At 60.0% G+C, this 22901-nt stretch overlaps 9 protein-coding genes across 9 annotated transcripts; 5 read left to right on the top strand and 4 right to left on the bottom strand.

The window, feature by feature from the left end:
* Window positions 1–647: 647 nt before the first annotated feature.
* Window positions 648–1504, top strand: VDAG_01549 (uncharacterized protein; the record flags this gene model as incomplete). Its single annotated transcript, XM_009650435.1, has 2 exons — window positions 648–926; window positions 995–1504. The coding sequence occupies 2 exons, from the start codon at window positions 648–650 to the stop codon at window positions 1502–1504; spliced, it is 789 nt and encodes a 262-aa protein (XP_009648730.1).
* Window positions 1505–2174: 670 nt separating this feature from the next.
* On the top strand, window positions 2175–2972 carry VDAG_01548 (ubiquinol-cytochrome c reductase complex subunit; the record flags this gene model as incomplete). The annotated part of the gene is made up of 4 exons (XM_009650434.1): window positions 2175–2264; window positions 2436–2619; window positions 2725–2841; window positions 2908–2972. 4 exons carry the CDS (start codon window positions 2175–2177, stop codon window positions 2970–2972), a joined length of 456 nt encoding a protein of 151 aa, XP_009648729.1.
* Window positions 2973–4541: 1569 nt separating this feature from the next.
* On the top strand, window positions 4542–7815 carry VDAG_01547 (uncharacterized protein; the record flags this gene model as incomplete). The annotated part of the gene is made up of 6 exons (XM_009650433.1): window positions 4542–4963; window positions 5065–5278; window positions 5348–5738; window positions 5798–5949; window positions 6007–6072; window positions 6148–7815. 6 exons carry the CDS (start codon window positions 4542–4544, stop codon window positions 7813–7815), a joined length of 2913 nt encoding a protein of 970 aa, XP_009648728.1.
* A 1601-nt stretch (window positions 7816–9416) lies between these two features.
* VDAG_01546 (major facilitator superfamily domain-containing protein) lies at window positions 9417–11281 on the top strand (the record flags this gene model as incomplete). The annotated part of the gene is made up of 3 exons (XM_009650432.1): window positions 9417–9755; window positions 9997–10458; window positions 10535–11281. The coding sequence occupies 3 exons, from the start codon at window positions 9417–9419 to the stop codon at window positions 11279–11281; spliced, it is 1548 nt and encodes a 515-aa protein (XP_009648727.1).
* Window positions 11282–11561: 280 nt separating this feature from the next.
* Window positions 11562–13204, bottom strand: VDAG_01545 (3-ketosteroid reductase; the record flags this gene model as incomplete). The annotated part of the gene is made up of 3 exons (XM_009650431.1): window positions 11562–12482; window positions 12539–13058; window positions 13137–13204. The coding sequence occupies 3 exons, from the start codon at window positions 13202–13204 to the stop codon at window positions 11562–11564; spliced, it is 1509 nt and encodes a 502-aa protein (XP_009648726.1).
* Window positions 13205–14370: 1166 nt separating this feature from the next.
* VDAG_01544 (BRCT domain-containing protein) lies at window positions 14371–17139 on the top strand (the record flags this gene model as incomplete). Its single annotated transcript, XM_009650430.1, has 4 exons — window positions 14371–14882; window positions 15017–15589; window positions 15643–16435; window positions 16516–17139. 4 exons carry the CDS (start codon window positions 14371–14373, stop codon window positions 17137–17139), a joined length of 2502 nt encoding a protein of 833 aa, XP_009648725.1.
* Window positions 17140–17538: 399 nt separating this feature from the next.
* Window positions 17539–18228, bottom strand: VDAG_01543 (vacuolar protein-sorting-associated protein; the record flags this gene model as incomplete). Its single annotated transcript, XM_009650429.1, has 2 exons — window positions 17539–17666; window positions 17727–18228. 2 exons carry the CDS (start codon window positions 18226–18228, stop codon window positions 17539–17541), a joined length of 630 nt encoding a protein of 209 aa, XP_009648724.1.
* Window positions 18229–20609: 2381 nt separating this feature from the next.
* Window positions 20610–21755, bottom strand: VDAG_01542 (actin patches distal protein; the record flags this gene model as incomplete). The annotated part of the gene is made up of 2 exons (XM_009650428.1): window positions 20610–21356; window positions 21438–21755. The coding sequence occupies 2 exons, from the start codon at window positions 21753–21755 to the stop codon at window positions 20610–20612; spliced, it is 1065 nt and encodes a 354-aa protein (XP_009648723.1).
* Window positions 21756–22368: 613 nt separating this feature from the next.
* On the bottom strand, window positions 22369–22730 carry VDAG_01541 (uncharacterized protein; the record flags this gene model as incomplete). Its single annotated transcript, XM_009650427.1, has 1 exon — window positions 22369–22730. One exon carries the CDS (start codon window positions 22728–22730, stop codon window positions 22620–22622), a length of 111 nt encoding a protein of 36 aa, XP_009648722.1. The 3' UTR covers window positions 22369–22619.
* Window positions 22731–22901: the final 171 nt, after the last annotated feature.

Genomic DNA, 22901 nt, shown 5'->3' with positions numbered 1-22901 from the left:
TCCCCCCGTCTCGCTCCCAAGTCAAAACAAGTCAAGGCAGGTCACAGCTTCGACGCCCAGCACCCATCACCCAGCACCCAGCAGCCGGCATCCAGAACCCAGTACCAGGCCTTGCAACTTGCGGCCAGTTCCCCACCCCACCACTAGCATAACCTGGGATCTCCGAAGCTTCGCTGCCCACAATCCACAGTCCACAGTGTACTGGCGCCCTTCTCCTGCCGCCCGCTCGATTCGTTGGCTGGCCCGGCTGGCTACAACCAAGCTGCTAGGGGAAGCTCTGTCGCAGAACCTTCCACCTTCAAAATGTCAATAAAGTACGTCCCTGCCATACCCGCCGCCCCTGTTCCCATTTGTCCTGCCCTCTCTGCTTCCTCCTTGCCGCTGTCGCCGTCGCCGTCGCCGTCGTCGTCGTCGTCGTCGTCGTCGTCGCAGTCGTCGCAGCCGCCGTCGCCGCCGACGCCACCGCGGCTCTCGTCCTTCACCATTACCGTCTTCCCCCCTCTCACTGCACACCAAGTTGCTCGAGTCTCGACATCCGACATAGCCTCCGGCATCTTGCGATACCCCGCCGTCGACCAGCCCGCTACGGGCCCGTCCTTCCTCCGCCTAAGCTGCTTCAGCACAGAGTTGGCCACACCATCTTCAACATGACGGACCAGTATCTTCAAGAGCAGCACGCATATCACATTGCACGGAGGGTGCAGAGGGAACGAGAACTTGCGCAGGCCAGCTTGAATTCTAATCACCAGTCTAGTTGGGTCATGATCAGGGACAATGGCAACATTATTCCCCTCGACAATGAACGCATAAGGCATAGGACGAATAAGATCAGCCTCGAATTAAGTGTTCCAAAGGCCCTCCAGCAGGGCCGAACGCCATTTTCACACAAGAGCGCCGATGGCACCGCTTACATCACTACGAGACGAGTACGTAGTCTAGTCTGGCCACCCTTGAAAAAAAAAATGACGTTGAGCTAATCTGCTGTCTCTGCCAGGTGATCTATATCCCTTCCAAACCTACCGAAGAGTTCAAGTCGTTCCAAGCATGGATATTGGACTGTCAGGATAGCTATGTTGGTTCGCCCCTTTTCGGCGCATGGTACTGGTCGTCGATTGTACGGCCAAGCCCGGGAGGCGGCGTTCCTCCGGACCTTCCACGTCTTGAGCTGAAGCTCAGCTTCCGCGAGGGCGGTCACACTGAGTTTGGACAGAGGTTCGAAGAGCTCAAAGAGCGCATGGAGCACGTCAGGCGACTACAGCAGGAGACCGGTCAGACGATCAACATTCCTGACGAGCCGCTGCCAGCTTACGAGGCGCGAGCCGAGGGAACAACAGGCGCACCCAACCTGAGCGCCCCGTTACCTGCTTCACCGCCACGATCTGCCAGCTCAGCGAGCCAGAACCAGCGACCAAATGAGCCGCCACCAGGTTATGACGAGGCCCAGGCCCAGCAGATTGGCATGCGGCTCGAGAGCCACATACGGGACGGCGCTGATCACTCGTAGGGATTCGTTGCGGCTTGTCATTGATTTGAAGAGCATTATCGCGCACGAGACACGATGGGAATTACGACTGGAGTCTTTGGGTTTGAGGATTCACACCGGTACAAACTGCATCTTGATTCTTTTTTTTTTCCGTCCGTTGGCCAGTTTCATTATGGTGGCAGATCTGACATAGCGAGGGAGGAAGCCTTCTTTACTCGATGCGACGTGATGCGGTTCAGTTCACATAGTACCGAACGCAATTGACTCAGCACGAGGTGTTGTATATCGCAAGCTCGGCCACCTATCACGTAGCTGTATGCCAATGCCTCAGGAAATCTTGTGAGGTCAGCACAAGTGAGTTGTCTCGTTGCGAATGCGGGCGCGGACGTCGACTTCTTCATTTAGTCGTTAGATATGGTAGGTATAGTGAGAAAGCTGCCCCAGGCAATTCAATTGTAGTCAATATGTGTCTGGGCGTTGCTTGCTCAGGCCACTCGTGCAGTCACGTGCTCTTAGTCATGACGCATCAACAGCCCGGCCAATCAAATCCCCTCAATTCAAGATCACTTTTGCACCTGCTGCCGACCGAGAAAGCTCCCCGACTTCTTCCATTTCCTCGCCCCCGAAGAGACGGAACCACGCAACGCCCGACCACCGCCAATTGCTCATCACGAATCCACCACAATCGAAAATGGGTATCTGGGACGCTTTCACCGACCTCGTCGAGGCGGTCACGCCCTGGAGCACCGTCGAGGCCGAGGCGCCCGCGGCTGAGGAGAAGGTATGCGCGCAAAATATTCCCCGGGCAGATTGGGGGGAGGGGGCGATCGTATGACCTGCGGGCGCCGCCCCGGGATCCATTGTCGAATACCATCGTCCCCGAGTCCCCTTGTGCGAGATGGGCATTGAAGACGACGAATCTGACCGAGTTTTCTCTTTTTTTCACATGCAGACCGAGGAGACAACCGAGGAGACCAGCACCAAGGACCAGGAGCCTGCGAAGGAGGAGGAGGCTTCTGAGGAGCCCGAGGCCGAGGCCGAATCGGAGGAGGGCGAGGCTGAGGAGGAAGAGGAGGAGGAAGAGGAGGAGGAGGAGGAGGAGGAGCTCCAGGATCCCAAGACGAAGCTCGAGGAAGGTATGGTTCTCACGCCCGCACGCTTTCCCCTTTCCCTCACAAGCTGCGCTGCGGCCACGATGCCCTTTCGGACCCGAGAAGAGGAGACCGCTGACCGGATTGCAGAGTGCGTGGAGTCCAAGCAGTGCGCCGGCCCCAAGCACCACTACGACGACTGCGTCGCGCGCGTCACGGCCGCTCAGGACGAGGAGGGCGGTGCCAAGGAGGACTGCGTTGAGGAGTGTATGTTCTTCCTCTCCTGCCACGACGACGGGTCAATTCTTTTTGGTTCGCTGACATGATCTGTAGTCTTCCACCTCGCCCACTGCGCTACCGCCTGCGCTGCGCCCAAGCTGTGGTCTAAGCTCAAATAAACAGCTCGCTCCCATCCGCCTGGCTGTCTGAAGACCTTTCTTCCCTCCCACCTCGATTCCTGGAAGAATGATATCTTGACCATCCCACGAACGAACTCTTACGACCTTTTGGGGAACCGGGAACTAGTGAGATGGCGGCTTCTTCCAAACCCCCTCTGTATAGCGTGCTGCGTGGCGCGTGTCGCGTGGTTATGCCGTTGTCTTGTGTAAAATACGACTGCGTCGCCTGAGAATAGATTCCTCTGCCTTACGATTCTGTGTTCTGGACGTGGAGAACGAACGAAAGACGTGTGTTGTGCTTGTTGCACTCGCGAAGTCGATGTAACGTACCCGGAACGGTCGAGCGTCAGCCCGGAACCTCTTTATTCAGTTGGTTCCCACTTGACACACGAACTCAACAGCCAAGGCCGCGGCCTCCAAACGCTGCAAGCCATGCCGAGTCCGTAGTGATGACCAGGCGGCCATCTCTCGCAGGAGGATGTCCCAACCGGGTTTGGTCGTGTGATTTGCTTTTGCCTGCTTCGTCTGTTGGACGGACACTGTGTCCGATACAGCTTGTCGGCTATGCAGTTCATGTCGGTTCTGATCACTGATGATGCGTATCTCTAGAATGACTGCTGCTTCATATTGGCGGAACAGACCAGAACTGGACACGCAGTGCTGCTTTCAATGCCACGTGTCTGGGTCTATGCTCGACGTCTAGAATCAGTGGATATGTGCAATCGGTCAGCCTAATGGCTTTTGTTATTTTCGTGACATCGTTCGGTTTGCCGGGCGCGACTTTGTCAGGCGAGCTTCTCTGGCATTGCCTCCAAGGCTTAGCATTCTCGTAGTATCCTGCTCTGAAGCTTCTCGAGAACGCCTTGCGTTGACTCGAAGAAGATGATCTTCTGGCTCAATCGGCTTGACCAATTCGCCATGAGCCCACGGAGTCTGCATTTTACGAATGTACCGATGAGACCTACACGCCTGACTGCACAGACATGTAAGGCTTTATCAAAGCGCAGACGCCCTTATAACCCGGTTGGTGACCGCCATGGTCTGACGCAAGCCAACTTTCCTGGGTTTGTCCTACCCCATTGCAAATTGGAGAAATAAACACCATTGATCTTGCTGCGCTCGTTGCACAGGACGCACTGCACCGGAGCAAATGCGTGTTCGGCTAGTTCGCTCGTCTGGTGCTGCTCGGTCGGGCACGCGGTCCCCGGAGCCCGGCCAAAGCAAGGCGAAGCCGACAGAATCGCCGGCCGGTATCGGCAACGCCTCGGCCCACGAAGGCGCCCTTAGCTCGTCACTCGGCGACGCCCGACCCAGACAACGTGTGTCCACCGGTGTTCCTTCAGGGCCACTTGGACGGGCCATGGCCGTGCAAACTAGTCGGCCGTCGGGGTAAAGTCTTACGAGTGCGGGGTATACCATCCTCGGTCCTGTCGAGGGTCGGGTTCCCGTGGCCACGAAGCATCGGTTGCTGATTGTGCTGCCTGCTTTGCTGTAGCGACTCTCGTTGATCGCTATCCAGGGTGGCATTTATTACATTTTCGTGCATCAAGTTTTCCCTGCAAGGCGCCCATGTTCGAGACACCCATCATCGGCTTCGACGCCGCGCACGGCGCCCTCGACCTCGCCGGCCTCCCGGTCCTGTTCGACAAGGACGAGTTCGAGGGAACCCAGATCGCCATCCGGAACCTCGCCCGCGATCTCGAATCCGTCACCGGCAAGCCCTCGGCGCTGCTGACCACGACGGAAGGGCAGAGACCCGTGGACGGCGTCATCCTCGTCGGCAGCCTCGCCAGGTGCGCGTTCCTCAGGGCGCTCGGCCGAGAGGGCGCGCGGCGGGTTCGGTCGCTCGAGGGCAGGTGGGAGACGTTTTCGACCCACGTCGAGGACAGCCCGTGGGCCTTTGCGAGGCGCGTCTTTGTCCTCGCCGGCAGCGATAAGCGCGGGGCCATTTTCGCGAGCTATACCCTGACCGAGCAGGCTGGCGTGTCACCGTATGTGCGGACCCGGAATCTAGAGGGCCTCTTGCTCTGCTTCTTTCGCCTTGGCAAGAACCAAATGAAAAGAACTTGTTCCCGGCTAACGTGTAGAAAAGATGGTACTGGTGGGCCGATGTTCCCATCAAGAAGCACCCGCATGTGTATGCCGTGTCTGAGCCCACCATCCACGGCGAACCAAGCGTCAAGTACCGCGGAATCTTCATCAACGATGAGGCGCCGGCCCTCACCGCCTGGGTGCACGACAAGTACGGCGTGAACTACGGCTCAGAGTTCTACAAGCGAGTGTTCGAATTGCTGCTGCGCATGAAGGTAGAGATCCCCACGCTCCGTGTCCTTCATTTTCTCGTATCCCCCGTCACTAACGAGCATGCATCGTAGGCCAACTTTCTCTGGCCTGCAATGTGGTCCGGCTTCCCGTGGCCCGGGAGTTCCTTCTTCACTGATGACCCCCTGAACCAGCCGCTCGCTGACACGTACGGCATCGTCATGTCGACGTCTCACCACGAGCCCATGCAGCGGGACATGACCGAGTGGAGAACCGCCAACAAGGGCGTGTGGTCCTGGGAGACGAACAAGCAGGCCGTGGCCGAGCATTTTGAAACGGGCATCGAGCGCGCCAAGCCCTATGAGTCCGTCATCACGATGGGCATGCGCGGCGAGGGCGACAAGAAGATGATCGCAGAGGATCCCCAGGGCACGCTGCAGGATGTCCTCGACAGCCAGCGGGAGATGATCGAGCGTGTGCACGGGACGCCAGACGGGACGCCGCGTGAGTCAAGCCTTTGCGCAAGAGCCTGCGGTGTCGGGCCGTCGCTAACCGTCCGACAGAACTGATGGCTTTGTACAAGGAGGCGTTGCAGATGTACGAGAAGGGCCTGAAGGTGCCGGAGGACGTGACGCTGCTGTTCGCCGACGATAACTTTGGCAACGTTCGTAGGTATCCGACGGAGGAGGAGAGGAAGAGAAGCGGAGGCGCCGGTGTAAGTTGAGTTTCATGTGTGGCTGGCAGAGCTTCAGAATCTGACTTGCCGCGATAGCTTTACTATCATCTTGAGTACGTGGGCCATCCACGAAGCTACAAGTGGCTTCACTGCACTTCCTTGGTAAGACGGACCCCGGGTCGATTCGTGCGGCTGGTGATACGCTTTGCTTGGGAGGCATGCATTGACAATCTGTAGGGCAAAGTTCAACAGCAACTGAGGGCCGCTTATGCCAGCGGGATTGACCGCGTCTGGGTGTTCAACGTCGGCGACATCAAGCCCATGGAAGCGTCGAGCAGCTTTGCACTGTCGTTGGCGTGGAACATCAACTCGGTGGACCATTCCGCCATTCCATCCTACTTTTCAACCTACGCACTCAGAGAATTCGGGCCAGACCATGCGCAGCAGATCGCAGACGTGCTCGCGGGACACGATCGTCTCGTCGGGCTGCGCCGTCACGAGCATATCGACACGGACACGTTCTCGGTCGTGCACAATCGAGAAGCAGAGTCCATCGTCCAGCGGTGGAAGGCTCTGGAGTCGCAGGCTCTGAAGATCTTCCAGGCGGTGCCCGATGCTCAGAAAGCGGCCGCATATCAGCTCGTCCTCCATCCCGTCAAGGCATCCCGGATCTGCACCGAGCTGCGCGTGACGCAAGCGCTGAACCAGCTCTACGGCCTGCAGAGACGCAACACGACCAATGTTCTGGCCCAGCGTGTCTTGGACTTGTTCCAAGAAGACTATGACCTCGAAGATGAGTATCACGGCAACCCGTGGTTCGGCGACAAGTGGAACCACATCATGTGCCAGCCGCGCTATGGATACGATCCCACCACATGGCACGCCCCAACAAGGGACATGATCACAGGGCTTTCCTACGTGCAGACGCGACGAAAATCGACGCGCATCGCCGGCCAAGTGGGCGTAGCCGTGCAGGGCCACGGCGGTGTCCGGCCGGGGCTGGCAAACGAAGAGTGCGACCGGACACACCCTTCGACAGGCAACCTCGTGCCGGGCTTCACGCTGCCGAAGCTCAGCCCGTACGGGCCTCAGAGCTACTTTTTTGAGATCTTCGCCCGTGGCATCGAGAAGATTGAGTGGACTGTTGAACCCAGCGAGTCTTGGATCCAGGCGTCTCCGGCGAGCGGCACACTGCTGCCCGACGATAAGCAGGATGCGCGGGTCGAGGTCACGATCAACTGGGATACCGCGCCCAAAGACTTCCGGGGCGTGGTCCCCATCAGCGTGCGGTCGGTTGCCGGATACTTTGAGCGACTCCATCTGCCGGTAGACAGCCGCAGGGTTCCGGATGGCCAGAAAGCGTTCGTCGAAGCCGCGGGCACCGTCTCGATCGAGGCCGGCGCTGCGCACCTCGATGCGTCTCTGGTCAAGGTGTATCGCCAGCTTCCCAAGCTCGGCCGCGTAGAGCGTGGGTCTGTAACACTTCAGCTGACGGCGAACCCGGAGGCGGCACCATACCTCGAGTATCCGATTTACCTGTTCTCGGAGCCCAAGACTGTGTCCGTGACCCTGTACTTCACCACTGTCCTCGAGGTTCGCCCCGACACGCCTATCAAGTATGACATTGCGTTTGACGGCGCCGAGAACACGGGCGTGCAGCTGCTGGATAGCCCTGGGCGAGGCGATCTGCCCAAGGGCTGGGCCGATGCCGTGATGAACGGGGTCTGGACCCGACAGCACGAATTCACACTGACAGGTGACCTTTCTGGACCTCATATCGTACGCTACCGTCCTTTGAGCAACGAGCTGAACTTGGAGAAGATTGTGGTGGATGCAGGTGGGCTGCAGGCGAGTTATCTCGGGCCGCCAGCGAGCAGCTTTGTCGGGGGGCAGTCTGATGCTTGATAATTTGATCAGCACCGTCTGGTGTAGTACGAGCTGGCTGGCTTTAGATCGTCAAACCTGCTTTTTCCATGTGATGAAACTTTTGGGAGTATCTCAATGAACAGTGGATAGTGTCACAAATAGACTGAAAATACCTGTGATCAGTATTTGGAAAGCCTGTTGCATACGCCAGGATGCGTGATATGTCGGCTGTTCGGAGTCATGATGATGGAGAGATCGGTCATGATATGCGCGGCACGCGCATGGCATAACAATCAACCCGAGCGCAGATATGAAAGCTCCTTCACCATGGAAGGTTGACGGTTGCAAGTCTGTAGCAATGCAGACTCGACGTAGCTTTCCATATAACCTTGCCTCCCGAGCAACGAGACGACATGGCCTCGAGGCCTCAGAAGCAGAGGGTGACATGGATGTGCCACGGCAGATAGCTCTGCCGCCCAACGGTTTGTCAGTCCAGCCATCAGAACGTTGGCTGCTTTTTTAGGAGAGTGACTTTCTGCAGGCGCAATCACGATAGCGTTCAAAGACACCAAATCGACGCAGGCCTCGTCAACCCCGTCTCCTCTTGCTCCCCCCTCGGCTCGTGCGGCTCTCGACTCTTATCAACGATCATCGCCGCCGATCAGTACCGTCCGTTCCAAGGACGTCAGTCGATGTGCCGACAGCCGTGGGGCGGCGCACAGGTGGTCGAGGCACGAGATAGGCCATATGACCCCCCCTTGTCTCTCCCCCGCAGATCCAGAGACAGCAAAACGGCTCTCCACATGTCGACCCAGAACGGAGCGCCATGCCGCGGCTTGTCGTCGTGCCCATGCGACGTCGACGGACCGTGTGTCCCAATCGAGCGACGAGCTAGGCCCTTCTGACCTTGGCGACAGGTCTCGGCTGGGATTGCTGTGAGGGGGGGACGCATCCTTGGGGGTTGGCGATAGGGCGCGTGAGGGGGGTCGAATGGTGCACAGCGATGCACACGGTCTGGCTCTGGGCCCAACGACAGGAGTAGTAGCAGTGGTTGAAGCTGCAGGTGAAGCTGGGGGGACCAGGGTTGATGGAGGGAGGGTCGGTTCGAGGTGAGGTCTTGCGGCGCGGATACATGTAGGAAGGTCGGTAGGTGAGGTAGGTACCAAGGTAGGTGGTAGGCGAGAGGGCTTATCATCCAAGATTTCCCTTGTCTTATTTACCCGCCATGTCCCCCCCTTTTCTCTTCGATTCACCTTTTCATGTTTGGGTTGAGAATTCTGCTCTTTTTGTGTTTCGGTTTCGGAGTTTTACGGACAAACGCCCAAACTCTGTCGCGTGAGGCCACTGCTTGATGGCCTCCTCTCGCATTGCTCCCCTTGATCCCATCAAAGCTTGTCACGCCTTACGAACGGGCCCTTCGCTAGGATCTGCCTAGGTCCTCCCTAGGTCCTGCCTAGGTCTTGCCTAGGTCCTCCCTAGGTCCTCCCCAGGTCCTGCCACCCACCTACCTGCCTACCAGGTACCCATCCAGCACGGACACACCCTAGCAGGTCCCTGAAAGATCCACCCCCAGCGTATCCTTGGCACCCCTGGACCAAACCCAGTACAGTGGGCTTCGCTTTCGCATCGTCTCAGGCACCATGGGTCTCCTCTCGTCCACTCCCCAACATCAACCCACCTCAGACGACAATGCCATCGTGACTTCTTCCACCAACAATTCCACGACGCCAGACGACAAGATGGCCGCCGCTCCAGGCCGTCACAGCGACAACTCGCTGAGTCTTGCCGACAAGAGCGAAACCATCGAGCTCCAGCTGCGCGCCACCCAATCATCCGCCGTCCACAAGGATGACCTCCATCTCGACCGTGATGGTCGCGACAGCATCGCCGACGGCCAGGTCACAGACTACCGCACCTATCGCCGCCGCTGGTTCGGCGTCGCACAGCTGACAATGCTCAACATTATTGTGAGCTGGGATGTAAGTCGTCGTCGTTCCATTCCACCCACTCCCACACCCACACCTCTCAGCCCTACAGCTGCGCTGCTGGCCGTAAGGCTGTGTGACAAGTCGAACCGACAGCTTGGCGAGACCACCTTGTCGCTCTCTTCTCTCCGTTTCCCCCTGACAAGGCAACGAATGAGAAGGGAGCCGCACCTGCAGGAAGATGGATTTTCTCCATACAAGAGCAATCAATGGCTGACGCACCTCGTGACGGTAGTGGCTCACCTTTGCGCCTGTCGCCTCGAGCGCCGCAACCTACTACAACGTGACCGAGACGTCGATCAACTGGCTCTCGACGGCATTCCTCTTCTCCTTTGTCGTCGTTTCGCCCGTGACCATCAAGATCCTGCACATGGGGCCCAAGCTCTCCATCATGGTCGCCGCCGCCCTCGTGCTTATCGGCAACTGGGTGCGCTACGCCGGATCGCATTCGAGCAGAGGGGGCACCTATGGCGTCGTCATGTTTGGCCAGATCCTGACCGGCCTCGCCCAGCCCTTTGTCCTGGCGGCGCCGACTCGGTACTCGGACATGTGGTTTTCGAACCGTGGCCGCGTCGGCGCCACTGCTCTCATGAGCTTGGCGAACCCCTTTGGAGCCGCCATCGGTCAGCTCGTGGTGCCCTTCATGGTCGAGAAGCCGTCGCAGATGTCCCAAGGCGTGCTCTACGTCTCCATCATTGTGAGTCCCTTCTCCTGCATCTCCCCTTCTCCTGCATCTGGCGCGCCTAGTCGTGCTGACCAAAAGCACACAAAAGTCCTCCGTCTGCGCGCTGCCCGCCTTCTTCATCCCCGCCGCACCGCCGACGCCGGCCTCGGCCTCGGCCCTGACGTCCAAGCTGCCCCTCGTGGCCTCGCTGCGCACCGCCTCGCGCTCCCTCGAGCTCTGGCTCCTGCTCATCCCCTTTGCCTTTTACGTCGGCTTCTTCAACTCGTGCTCGTCGCTGCTCAACCAGATGCTCAACCCCTACGGCCTCTCCGACGACGAGGCCGGCATCGGCGGCGCCCTCCTCATCGTCGTCGGCCTCGTCGTCGCCGCCATCACGTCGCCCATCCTCGACCGCACAAAGGCCTTCCTGCCGTCCATCAAGTGCGCCGTGCCCCTCATCGCCACAGCCTACCTCGCCTTTGTCTGGATGCCCGAGACGCGCGCCGTCGCCGGGCCCTACGCCGTCCTCTCGCTCCTCGGCGCCGCGAGCTTCGCCCTCGTCCCCGTCGCCCTCGAGCTCCTCTCCGAGATGAGCCACCCCATCAGCCCCGAGGTCACGAGCGTCCTCGCCTGGGCCGGCGGCCAGCTGCTCGGCGGCTGCTTCATCCTCATCTCCGACGCCCTGCAGGCCGGCCCCGACGCCGACCCGCCCCTGCACATGAAGAAGGCCCTCGTCTTCCAGGCCGTCGTCGCCCTGCTCGTCGCGCCGCTGCCGTTGTGCCTCGGTCTCTTTGGCCGCGCTGATAAAGTCAGCCTGCGGCGCGTCCGATCGGACACGGCCGCGTTGTCGGCGTGAGCGAATGTGTTTTGGGAGGTCTTCTGGGAGGAGTGGATTGAATCCGACAGGCTAGCCGGGGGAGAAGATGACGAGGTTGGTGATCTGATTAGCTAGTATACAAGTCGATACCCTGTTATGCCCCGTGTGCTCGCTGCTGCCGTCCTTCTTTTGACTCTGCGTATTTTCGTCATCCGCGTGCCGTAGCTCTACCAGAGGTCATCAGTTGGAAGAGCCTTCTCTTCATTCACCCACTGACATGTACATGGCACACCCGCCTGCTGACACCATGCCCCACCCGTTACCTGCCGACACCATGCCCATCAGCAGCGCCAAGCCCAGCCGCCGGCCCCCGCACGCCGAGCCTCGCCTCCCAGAAGACGCGCAGCCTCTCCATCTCGCGCCAGCACCGCGCGCCCGTCTCCTCAAACTCGTCGCGCGCCTCGGCCGTCAGCACGGCGGCCGTGGGCCTGCGGCCACGCAGCTTGCGCAGGACGCCGACGGCCGGGTCCTTGCGCAGGGCGTCGTCGTCCTCGACGCGGCCCTCCCAGCCCCAGCCCTCGACCTCGGTCTTCTTGACGTAGGTGCGGCCGCGGGCGTCGGCGGCGGACCCCCACTTGATGGCGCAGGCGTCGAGCTCGGCGAGCTCGTCGTCGTCCTGCAGCACGGCCCACACGGACGCCTTGGCGCCGCGGTAGCGGTCGACGGGGAACCAGGGCGAGCCGCACCAGCGCGCCAGCAGCAGCGCCAGCCAGTAGAGGGACACGAGGAAGCCCGGCACGGGGAAGAAGGTGCTGTGGACGATGCCGGGGTGGGTGACGAGCATGGACGGCGGCGTCCTCGTCGTTCCCGTCGGTTTCGGGCCCTGCCTCGTCTTCGTCTTTGTCTTCGTCTTCGTCTGCTCCGAGGCAGAGTCGTCGGCGGACACCTGGAAGAAGCCCGCGGCGTACGGCTGCGCCGCCGGCAGCCGACAGGTCAGGGCGAGGAGGTCGGTGATGCGCTTCGAGCTGCCGTAGGGGTCCGCGCTCCGGATGCCCTGGAAGTCGGCGAGGTCGAGCGAGTCGCTGACGGGCTCGATGCTGCTCGTCCAGGCGATGCGGCCGGCGGGGAGGCCGTCGTCGGTGGCGGGGTCGCGGCTCAGCAGCGGCATGAGCTCGTGCGTCAGGATGTAGTGGCCGAGGACGTTGGCGCAGAAGACCTGGCCCACGGGCGGAGGGGCGGGCTGTGCACGGATGTGTCAGCGCATATCTCGGTGAAGGGACATCAAGGGCTGCGTACCTCATCCGGGCGAGCCGGCTTTTGGGGCGCCAGGAGACCCGGGATGGCAATCTTGTAGTCGGGGAAGCAGCACATGTAGACGATGCCGCGGGTGAGGAAGCGCCATGCCAGCTTGAACCAGTCGACGCCCTTGAAGCCGCCGATGCCGGCGTTCAGGATGACGGCGTCGAGGCGCGGCACCTTGTACTGGGTGTTGTGGGCGTCGGTGGGGTCGCCGACGGTGCCGTGCACGAGCTGGCGGGCGACGGCATAGGGGCTCCGCAGGTCGAGCAGGTCGAGCTGCACGCTGAGCAGGTGGACGCGGTCGATGGTGTCCTGCGGCTTGTAGGAGGGGCCGGCGCGCGCGGCGAGGGCTTTCGAGGTCGTCGCCGTCTTGTGGAGGTGGGTTCGCAGGGACTCGACCGTCTCCCGCGACTTGCGCAGGTCGCGGGTCGTGGGGATGAGGATGAGGTGGGAGGATAGAGAGCGGGAGGCGAGGAATTCGTCAATGATGCGCTCTGCCGTACCGAACCCGACGCCACTGTCGGCATGTTAGCACTGTTGGGCTTGTTGCGTCGAAGCTTTGGGATTGTCAGGCGTGACGCAAAAGGGAACGTACCTGTTTGCGCCTGTGATGAGGACGAAGAATTGCTCGTGGCTCTGCGCCTTGCTCCAAGGTGCAGCCATTGTTCACTGCCTCTTTTGCTTTCCTCTTCTGGGGGGATTTCTTTCCTCTATCCGGGGGTATCACAAGGAATCGCTTCAACACAAAGGGACGAAAGAATGGAAGAGCCAAGTCGGCAGGGCAAGCGGAGGTGGCTCGATGCTGTCAGGGCGGTCAACGTGAGGGTGGGCAAAAGTTGAGGCTCGCATTCGGGTTCAGGGTTTCGGAGGGGAGGCAGAAGCTTGGGCGCCGGGGTCCAGGGCCTGCGTGGCGCAGACGTCAAGGGTGCGGACACGAGGCTTTGAGTGGAATTCAGTTTTGTAGTACGAGCGAATCCGAATGATCGTGGAAGTGCTGCACAGCTTGGTGGGTGGACTGGAGCATCGTGGGCGCTTGGCTTGATCGGAATTGTAGATGCATGGCATGCAGCTTGAGGGACCCAACGCGATGAGTGATCTTGTATTAGACACTGGCTTCAGGTGGTGATACAGCATGTCAATCGATTCTGGATTTCGTGCTCTCAAATGATGAGCTTCCTGTCATCATTCCATACTGCAGAGGTACATGTGCTACACCAGATGAAGCCGTCCAGCCTGCTTCCCTGGACACGCGTCAATGGGAAGGCGTGGTCCGATTTTCCAGAGTTCTGGTCCGTGGGCGGCCGATCGCCTGGGAGGAACCTTGGGGACGTACCTCGCAGGCACAGCAAGGCAAGGCAGAGGGAAAGGCTGCCAGACACCAGGCTACCTGAGCAAGGCTACCTTAAGGTATCTAGGTAGGTAAGGTAGGTACCTAGGTAAGGTAAGGTACCTGACCACCTAGCACACAGGCGCCTGCAGGGAAGTTTAAGTGCACCATCGCCCACGTGACCACCCGCCTCGACTTCGCGTCGCGCCGCGCCCCGCTGGCACGAACACGGTCCAGGCCCCATTTCCACCGCGTCGTCGCCTAAACAAATCTATGCCGTCCCCTGTCAGAACCTCGACTCGAGCCAGCCTGCGAGCGTGCCAGCAATTCAAACTCCTTGACCCTGCTGCATGCACCGAGACAGTTTTTTTTTTTTCTTTCACCCCCCCATCATCCGCATCGCGACCCAACGGCCTGACCACGCTCGCAACCTCTCGACGTCCTGCCATTGGCAATCTCCCAGGCATCGATCGTCCCCCTTCTTGTGTGTCTCGTCTCGAAGATGGCACCCCTCTTTGGCGAATGCACATTCGCCTTTGTCCCGAGCTCGCTGCTCACACCGACCCAGATCAGCTCCTTCACCCAGATCCTCGAGAAGCATGGCGGCACCGTCCTGGAACCGGCCGACGATGGCTCCATCCGCATCGAGGAGGATGTCACCCACATCATCTCCAACACGATCGATTTCAGGCAGTTCACCGACAGCCAAGCCTACATGATCCCCGTCGTCACCCACCAGTGGATCTCCTCGTCGCTGCACCGCGGCAAGCAGGCCCAGGTCCGCCCTCACTCGCCCGACCCCCGCATGATCTTCTCCCAGGTCACCCTGTCGTGCGCCGACCTGCCCGTCATTGACAAGGAGACCATCATCGGCGCCACCCTGGCCCTCGGCGGCATGGAGTCGCCCGACGTGTCGCGCCTGACGACGCACATTTGCGCCCTGACCATGGACCACCCCAAGTGCCAGATGGCCTTGCAGAAGAAGCTCAAGGTCAAAATCGTGCTGCCACACTGGTACGGAAAGAATCCTCTCGCAAGAGGCGTCCCCCCCCCTCTACTCCTCTTCTTTGCCCCGAAAGGCGTCCTACCCCCCCTCTTCTTCCCGACGCCCCACTGATCCCGACGCATCACGCTCATGACGTTCACAGGTTCGAGGACTGCTTCAAGCTCGGCAAGCGCATCGACGAAACCCCCTACCTCCTGCCGGATCCCGAGATCCTCCTCGCCGACCCCAGCGACGACATTGGCTTCCCCGAGACGAAGAACCTCGAGGGCGCCACCGACGCGAATCCCAGCCCCGAAAGCTTCCCGCCCGTCAAGGGACACGTCGAGCCGTCCACCATCTTTCAAGGAAAGGCCGTCATGATCTCGAGCGATCTCAACATTACCAAAAAGGCCCACGCCATATGCCGCTCGCGCATCACCCAGGGTGGCGGCCAAATGGTCGCCCAGGTCGAGGACTGCGACATGTACATCTGCCAGTACCGCGACGGTCCAGACTACATCAAGGCCGCCCAGCTCGGCAAGGACGTCGGCAACCTGGCGTGGCTGATGCACCTCATCTCGCGCAACGAGTGGACGTCGCCGCTGCGCCGCCTGCTGCACTACCCCGTGCCCCGGGGCGGCATCGACGGGTTCCAGGACCTGCGCATCTGCGTCTCCAACTACGGCGGCGAGTCCCTCATCTACCTCGAGAATCTCATCAAGGCGTGCGGCGCCACGTATACCTATACTATGATTACGGAGAACACGCATCTCATCTCGGCCCGCACAGCTCCGAGAAGGTACGAGGCCGCCAGGACTGGGGCATCGAGACGATCAACCACCTGTGGATCGAGGAGAGCTACGCCAAGTGCGAAAAGCAGCCCGTCACCGTCGGCAAGTACGCGCACTTTCCGCCGCGCACCAACCTCGGCGAGATCATTGGCCAGACCTTCTTCGACGAGGCGCAGCTGCGCGATAAGTTCTACCCCGGCGGCGCGGCCGTCCGCAAGTCGTCGCCGCGGGCCGCGAAGAAGCGCAAAATCTTGGACGCCGCCCAGGACAACGCCTACAAGAGCGGCCCCGCCGAGGGCGCCGTCATCGGCCGCCAGGAGCACCGCGACTTTGACGTGCTGCAGGACGAGGCGGACGAGTACGCCGAGAAGACGCGCAAGCAGTTTGGCGTGTCGGCGCCGCCGGGGGACGAGCCGTTCGCTACGCCCGCGCGGAACATGCCCGTGCGCGGCAAGGAGAACGAGACGCCGACGGCGCGGTCGACCGGCGGCCGCAGCGCCAAGAGCAAGGCGCTGAGCAACCTGCAGCGCATCGCGCCCGACATTGCGCTGTACGAGAAGGAGAAGAATCGCAAGAGCAAGGACGGCATGTGGGGCGGCAAGCGCGCGGCCGACATGCTCGATCGCGACCAGGCGGCCCGGACGTCGAGCCCGGCGCAGGCGGACGACGAGGTGGCGGAGAAGCGCGCGGCCAAGAGGCGGCGGTCGTCCAAGCCTGACGGCGTCATCAAGGTCATGCTGACGGGCTTCTCGCGATGGCTCAACGACAAGCACAAGGAGGACGTCGAAAAGGTGAGTCTTTTCCGGGCGAGAAAACCTGGGGTTCGAGGACATGTGTGCTTTTGTATTGGGAATGCTGAATCTGGGAACAGAGGAAACTACGGGAGCTCGGCATTCACATCGTCTCCGAGAACCAACCGTGCGACTACCTGGCGGCGCCATTCATGGTCCGCACCGTCAAGTTCCTGCGCACCCTCGCCAAGGGCGTCACCATCCTGTCGTCCGACTTTATCGAGACGGCGCTGACGGACGGCACGGCGCCCGATCCCAAGGACCACATTCTCGTGGACGAGGAGAACGAGGCCAAGTTTGGCGTCTCGCTGCAGACGGCCGTGTCGCGCGCGCGCGCCAACAACGGCAACCTCTTGCGCGGGCTGCCCATCTACTGCACGTCGGGGATCCGCAACGGGCCCGAGAGCTTCCAGCCCATCGTGCAGGCCAACGGGGCGCAGTTCCTGACGTACAACGCGCGCAGCGGCACGACGATCAAGCCGACGACGGCCGAGGAGGACGGCGGCGCGGCGCCCGACCCGGTGTACCTGCTCACGTCGGACACGGCCGAGGAGAAGAAGCTGTGGCCCAAGTTTGAGGCCATGGCGGAGCGGGGCCACATGGAGCCGCGGATCGTGGCGGCCGACTGGCTGCTGGACGTGGCCATGACGCAGCGTGTTTCGTTTGACGAGAAGTATCTCGCCGTCAACTTTTTCAAGCATTGATTGGGTATGTGTCTGCTTGCAGGAAGGATGAGGGGGACAGGGAGGGGGGAAGGGGAATGGGTGTGGGATTACGTGGCCATGTGCATGAACTCGGCGTCGAGGTGTTTGTAGGGATATGTCAGGCTGCGCGCAGCCCTCCGGGATGGACGAGGCCTGGGCTGATTTGCGGGTCGTCTTTTTCGCGGTCGTCTTTTTCGCGGTCGTCTTTTTCACGTCCGTATTGTGTCATGTCGTTTTTGAACATGTCGTTTTCAGTACGCCGTTCTGAAGACCGTTTTAAACATGTCGTTTTCAGTACGCCGTTCTGAAGACCGGTTTAAACATGCCGTTCTCAGCACGTCGTTCTGAAGGCCGTTTTGCTCTGCATGTTTCTCTCTTCTCGCCCCCAGACCTGTCGCCTCAGAAGAACTTGACACCGAGCGAGTCGTCCTGGCCAAAGACCTGCGCCTTGCCCCGCTTGGCGAGGACCTGCAGCGCCTTGAGCAGGAGATCAGGGTCCATGCCGTGGAATTCTGTTTCCCCGAGGCCTCGTCAACGTATTGTCAAAAGGGCACTACCTCAGGGGAAGAAGAAAAACAAGGACGCACCCGTGCCGATGGAGGTATCCCCCTCCGTCAGCTCATACAGCGTCACGACCACGCCCTTCTGCGCCGTGTCGTCGACCCACGCCTCGACGAGGGCGGCCCACTCCTCGGGCGTACGCCAGTACACCCACACGGCGTCGCCGTCCCGAGCGACCGTCTCGGCGCGGCCGTCGCGGCGCATGGCGTCGAGGACCTCGCGCGCGTCGGCGGGCGCGAGGCGGCGGTTGAGCGCCTTGTTGTGGAACAGGTCGTCCGTATTGTGCGTGCTGTGGGCCGCTGCGGCGGTCGGCGAGAGGCTGGGGTCTGCTGCGGCGGCGGCGGTCGAGGACGAGGCGGCCGAGGGGGGCGTCAGCTTGAAGATGCGGTGGTGCTGCGTGTAGGCGAGGATGAGGGCGGACCACTTCTCGAGCTGGGCGTGGTGGGTTGTCAGGTTTGTCTGGCGGGTGAAGAAGGGGGGGAAGGAGTATTCGCGGGGGAAGACGAAGGGGGGTTTTGGCTGGGCCATGGTGGGTGGTGTGCGGTGTTGATGGTGGAAGCCTGACGTTCAAGTTGAGGTTGAGGTCGAGGTTGGAGCTCCCCGCCGTCTGTGGAGGGGCTTGTAGCCTCCTCTAGGTAGGTACAGTCATGCGACAAAAAAAACGACGGATTTCCGTTTCCACACAAAAACACATAGTTTTCTAGCCTCTATTGCTTATTCTATAGATCACTATAAATGATGATTTTTATAATACTTCTAGAACTTTACTGAATCTATAGCGTCTCTTATTCAGATTACTGATAGCTATTTTATTTATTTTATCATAGTATTTTGAAAGCTCAATCAGTATTTCTCACAACAAAAATCCGTCGTTCTTTTAGTCTCCCCACTGTACCTACCTACATACCTACCTACCTTAGGTGCCCGCCTTACTGTGTGCTCTTATGTGGGCAGTGGGGCAATCTGGTGGGGCATCTTGGGCAGATGCATAGTTCCGGCTGAGCTTCAAGCATCCACCCTCATCGACATCACTCGTGCTTCACAAACATGGATCGTTCATCAAGAGTTTCCTCGCGAAAAGAAAATTCTACAAGCATAGCATTCATCAAATGTTGGAACATTCCACGCTATAATAGACCACCAGAGATCCCCGTGGAATGGTCCAAAGGCTTCAACATGTCGAAAGCGATGATTCCACGAGAAGCCCCAGCACCATGACTGCATCAAGTCGGAAGTCTACTCCGCTCGACTCTATGCATGACACGGAGACCTGAAGACTTTCGACGCAAAATCACACCTCTCCTCCTGTCCACAACCGTTTACTCACCATACGGCCTAATGACAACCTGACCGGGCTCTCCTCGTCGAAGCAACGTCCAGAGCTTCTCTCCCCCCCCCCATCAACCTAAACTTTCTCACTGGCCAGCCCAGCCGCGGCCCGGATCGCACCGGTCTAACGTCTCCGTCCCCGTGATCGGCACGGCCCCGACGCGCGCCGGGTCCGTCGGCGCAACGAGCGAGCCGAGGAACTTCACGCTGCGGCCCCGCCATGACGCGCGCCGGGGCGCCAACGAGGGGCTAGAGCGCGGTGAACGGGAAAGGCCATGGTCATACCTGAGTATATCTCTGGGTCGCCTAGCAAGCAGGAACACAAACTTTGAGTCACAGTGTCAGAGCTGGGTACGCAAATACACTACTCGTGTCCAGCGGAGATTCCAAGCTGGATGCTTTCCTCCGCAACATCGGCGGACCTGCACGCCTCCCCGGGTGGCACCTCGTTGCGCCATGCTCAAGATGTAGCCGCGTCTGGGGTCGTAGCACGGTTTCGAAATCCAACGAGGTTGCGGACTGTATGTAGGATTTTCTTGGGGTTATTGGTGCTCCGGCCGGACGTCGTGGCCAGGCATAGGTCGAATACGCATGTGAAGCCCGCCGAGGGCTTTGCAGGCAGCGTCTCGCGTCTACATCGCATCTGACCTAGTCGGTGTGGGCTTTGGGCCGGAGGGCTTGGAGCCAAGAACGACGTACAGATTGTCCAAGTTGTGTTGAAACGTCCCCAGAGCAGCTCCGAGGGCGGCGTATTCCCAATACGATGATGTGCTGATCATCACTGCGCGGGGCACTTGTATACATGTCCCGCCGAAGCATGAGAAGCGCATTGTACAGAGTGTCTTACAATTCGAAAACAAGGGCCCCTGTTCATGAATCCTTCCCAGCCAAGCCGCATGTTTCTCTTCATGCTCTCCTATCTTCATGCCAAACCAAATCTTCAATCACATTCCATCTGCCTCTTAAATATGACGATTTCTAGTCAGCCCTGATAGAGAGCGGGATGAAGAATTATTCTATGGCCAGGGCCTGACTACGGGCTCGTTCTTGGAGCCGCTGAAGGCTCTCACCTCTTAACTCGCGAGCTCGAACAACAAAGGCAGGCCCTTTCCAGACTCATCTTGAGGCTGCAGATGCCTTGCCACGGACATTGCCGCCGGGGGAAGTTCGAAGCGATGCATCTGTGCATGTGAAGATGGATCTCTGCATAACATCCAGAATGATCTCAGGGAGCGTTCGCGATTCCTCACCAAACCACAAAGCGTGCAGTTCTCGGATCTCTTGAGTTCAACATTGAAAATACAGACCGTACATTTCGCACTGACTGCCTCGATCGCAGACCTGATGCAACGCAGGCAAGACCATTCTCTTGCACCAGTCACCATTCAGGATGAGCCAACAGACGATGGCCGTTGCGTTTCTTGATGACAAGGTCGATGAATGTCCAAAGCTCCATGATGCGTCTACTGCCTGCCCTGTGGCTCTACTTTATGTATCTACATTGTGGTATATATCCCCCCCGACAGATGACGCTCCTCAGACAACATGCAACAGCAACACACAACACGCTCGCAGCTCGCTCACCAGCTCATGACGCCCCTCCCACGGTCAAAGCCGCCCCGCAGCTGCGTTTCCGGCTTGACGACCTTGCCCTGCAGAATCGTATACCTGACAAGGTTCTCGCAGTCCTCGGGCATGATGCGCGCGAGCCAGATGCACTGCCCGACGCCAACGTCTCCCTCTTCCTCCTCTTCCGTCTCGGCAGCGCCGTTCGTCGCGGCGGCGACAGCCTTTGGCCTGACGTCACCCCCAGCCGTGGCCCGCTGGACGGAATCGAGGCCGAAAGCGTCAGGCTTGCGGTAGACGATGACGTTGGCGCTGTACTTGTGGCCGCCGACGTGGGAGATGAAGTAGATGCCGACGCCGCCGGGCCTCTGGTCGTCGAGGTCGCGCGCGAGGCCGAGGGGCCGCAGGTGCCTCTCGAGCTCCTTGCGGATGAGGGGCGCTGACTGGCCGCAGCGGGCGTCGCGCGTCTTCTGCGAGCACAGCAGCACGAGGGCGCTGTGGGGGCTCGGGCGGCGGACAAGGGCGGCGACCTGGGCGTCGGCGCTGTCGGGCGCCGGCAGGGAGCGCGGCAGGGTCAGGGGTTCGAGGGGCGACGTGTTGGTGGGCGCCTTTTCGACAAACTCGGTCAGCAGGGCGGGCACGTTGGCCGGCGTGACGTTCTCGATGATGGTGAAGGCGGGCAGCAGCAGGACGGTGGTGGGGTGGTCGTAGTCGCTGGTGCCGTGGGGCGTGGGCATGTTTGTCGCGGAGAGCATGAGTTTCTGGGCCGTTAGCATGGGGCTCAAGACGCTGCTCACAATGAAGGAGTTCGGGGGAGGAATGTGTCAGGCAGGGAAGCATACCCCGTTACTTGGTGCCGCAGCCTTGCCAATGGCCTCCATAACGCTGCCCTCCTCGTCCTCAATCTCCCGAACCCAGTCTGTCTTGCCGGTGGCGACGAGGAGGTGGGTGCTGAAGCCCTTCTGCACGCCGTAGAGGGCGTCCTCCGTCTCAATCTTGAAGCCGCGCGGGTACTTGATGTGGCAGCTCTCGCAGTCGTGGGAGCACTCGTCACCGTCGACGGCGGGGTCCGTTTTGGGGAAGAGGTCGAGCATGGGCGTCGCGCCGCCGGTACCGAGGGCGAGGCGCTTTGCGCCAGCGACGAGGGAGGCGAAGACCATTTTTGTGTCCTTGTACCTGGCGTGTCGTATGGTGATGGATATGGCGTCCGTGTGTTCTGGACAACTAGCAAAAAGGCGTCGCGGAGGGGTGAGGGTCGAGGTCGAGGGTCGAGCAAGGAACAGGCAACCGCGGCCAAGCGAGCGAGTGCCGTGCGGGTGGGTGTCTAAATACAGGAACAAAATTGGAAAGAGCGGAAAAAAAGGGACCCCTGGGCTGACTCGTTCGGGGAAGCTTCGTCGGGCGAGTCGGTCTTTCCAGCGCCGGCTCGGGACTGCGGGGCAGTTGCGACCATCGGATCTGATAACGCAGTACGTACCACCTTTGGTACCCATCTTGCCATAGCCACCTTAGGCCCGGAAGGGTCAGCAAACTTCGTCAGTCATCTTCCCTTCCCACCCCCTGCCCGGCAGCCCGTTGCCGAAAGCACGCGGCGCAGCTCAGCAAATGCCAGCCACCAGGTCGCATCGTCGACGTGAATTGGTCAGCAGCCTTTTTACTCATGACAGCCTGATGTGGGATTTGGGTTGCTTACTCCCATCCCATGATGACCAAATTCCAAAGGTACATGTACCTAGACAAGGGCGAAACACGACACAGGCGACACAACGGAATGGATGGAACTTGTCATTAATTAACTGCTTTATGCAGTTCACCCCTCTGCCGACTCGACGTGCCGAACGCCTAGACTCGCCCGCCACACACAATGGGAATCGTCTCGTCTCATCTCACACGACACCTCGTCTGCGCTTGATTCTCCAATTCTCCCCCACATACCGCGGCCCCCCACTAACCTTCTGCCTCGTTGGCCGTCCCCCAACGGTTTACAGAATCCACATCTAGGTGGTACCCTAGACACAGTACATCTACGTCTTCTTCCTCGCCTCCGTGTACTCGTTGTCCTCGTCTTCCTCGCTGCTGTCGTCGCCAATCTCAATCTTCCTGACGTCGCCGCTCTTCCGCCTGCGCAGCTTCATCGCCTCGCGAATCTTCTTGCTCGCCACCTTCGTACCCTCTCTGCGAATCAAGCGTCGTGAAACCCGCTGACAGGAAACCCGCCCGAGCCGAAACCACCGCCGCTGCTGCTGGCTGTTGTTGCGGTTTCTTCGACGGTGACGGCGGCCCGCGTCGAAGAAGATGCCCACGCC

This window comes from Verticillium dahliae, genomic scaffold (genome assembly GCF_000150675.1).
Source record: "Verticillium dahliae VdLs.17 supercont1.2 genomic scaffold, whole genome shotgun sequence".
Classification (NCBI taxonomy): domain Eukaryota; kingdom Fungi; phylum Ascomycota; class Sordariomycetes; order Glomerellales; family Plectosphaerellaceae; genus Verticillium; species Verticillium dahliae.
This window is presented reverse-complemented; position numbering and strand designations above follow the sequence as displayed.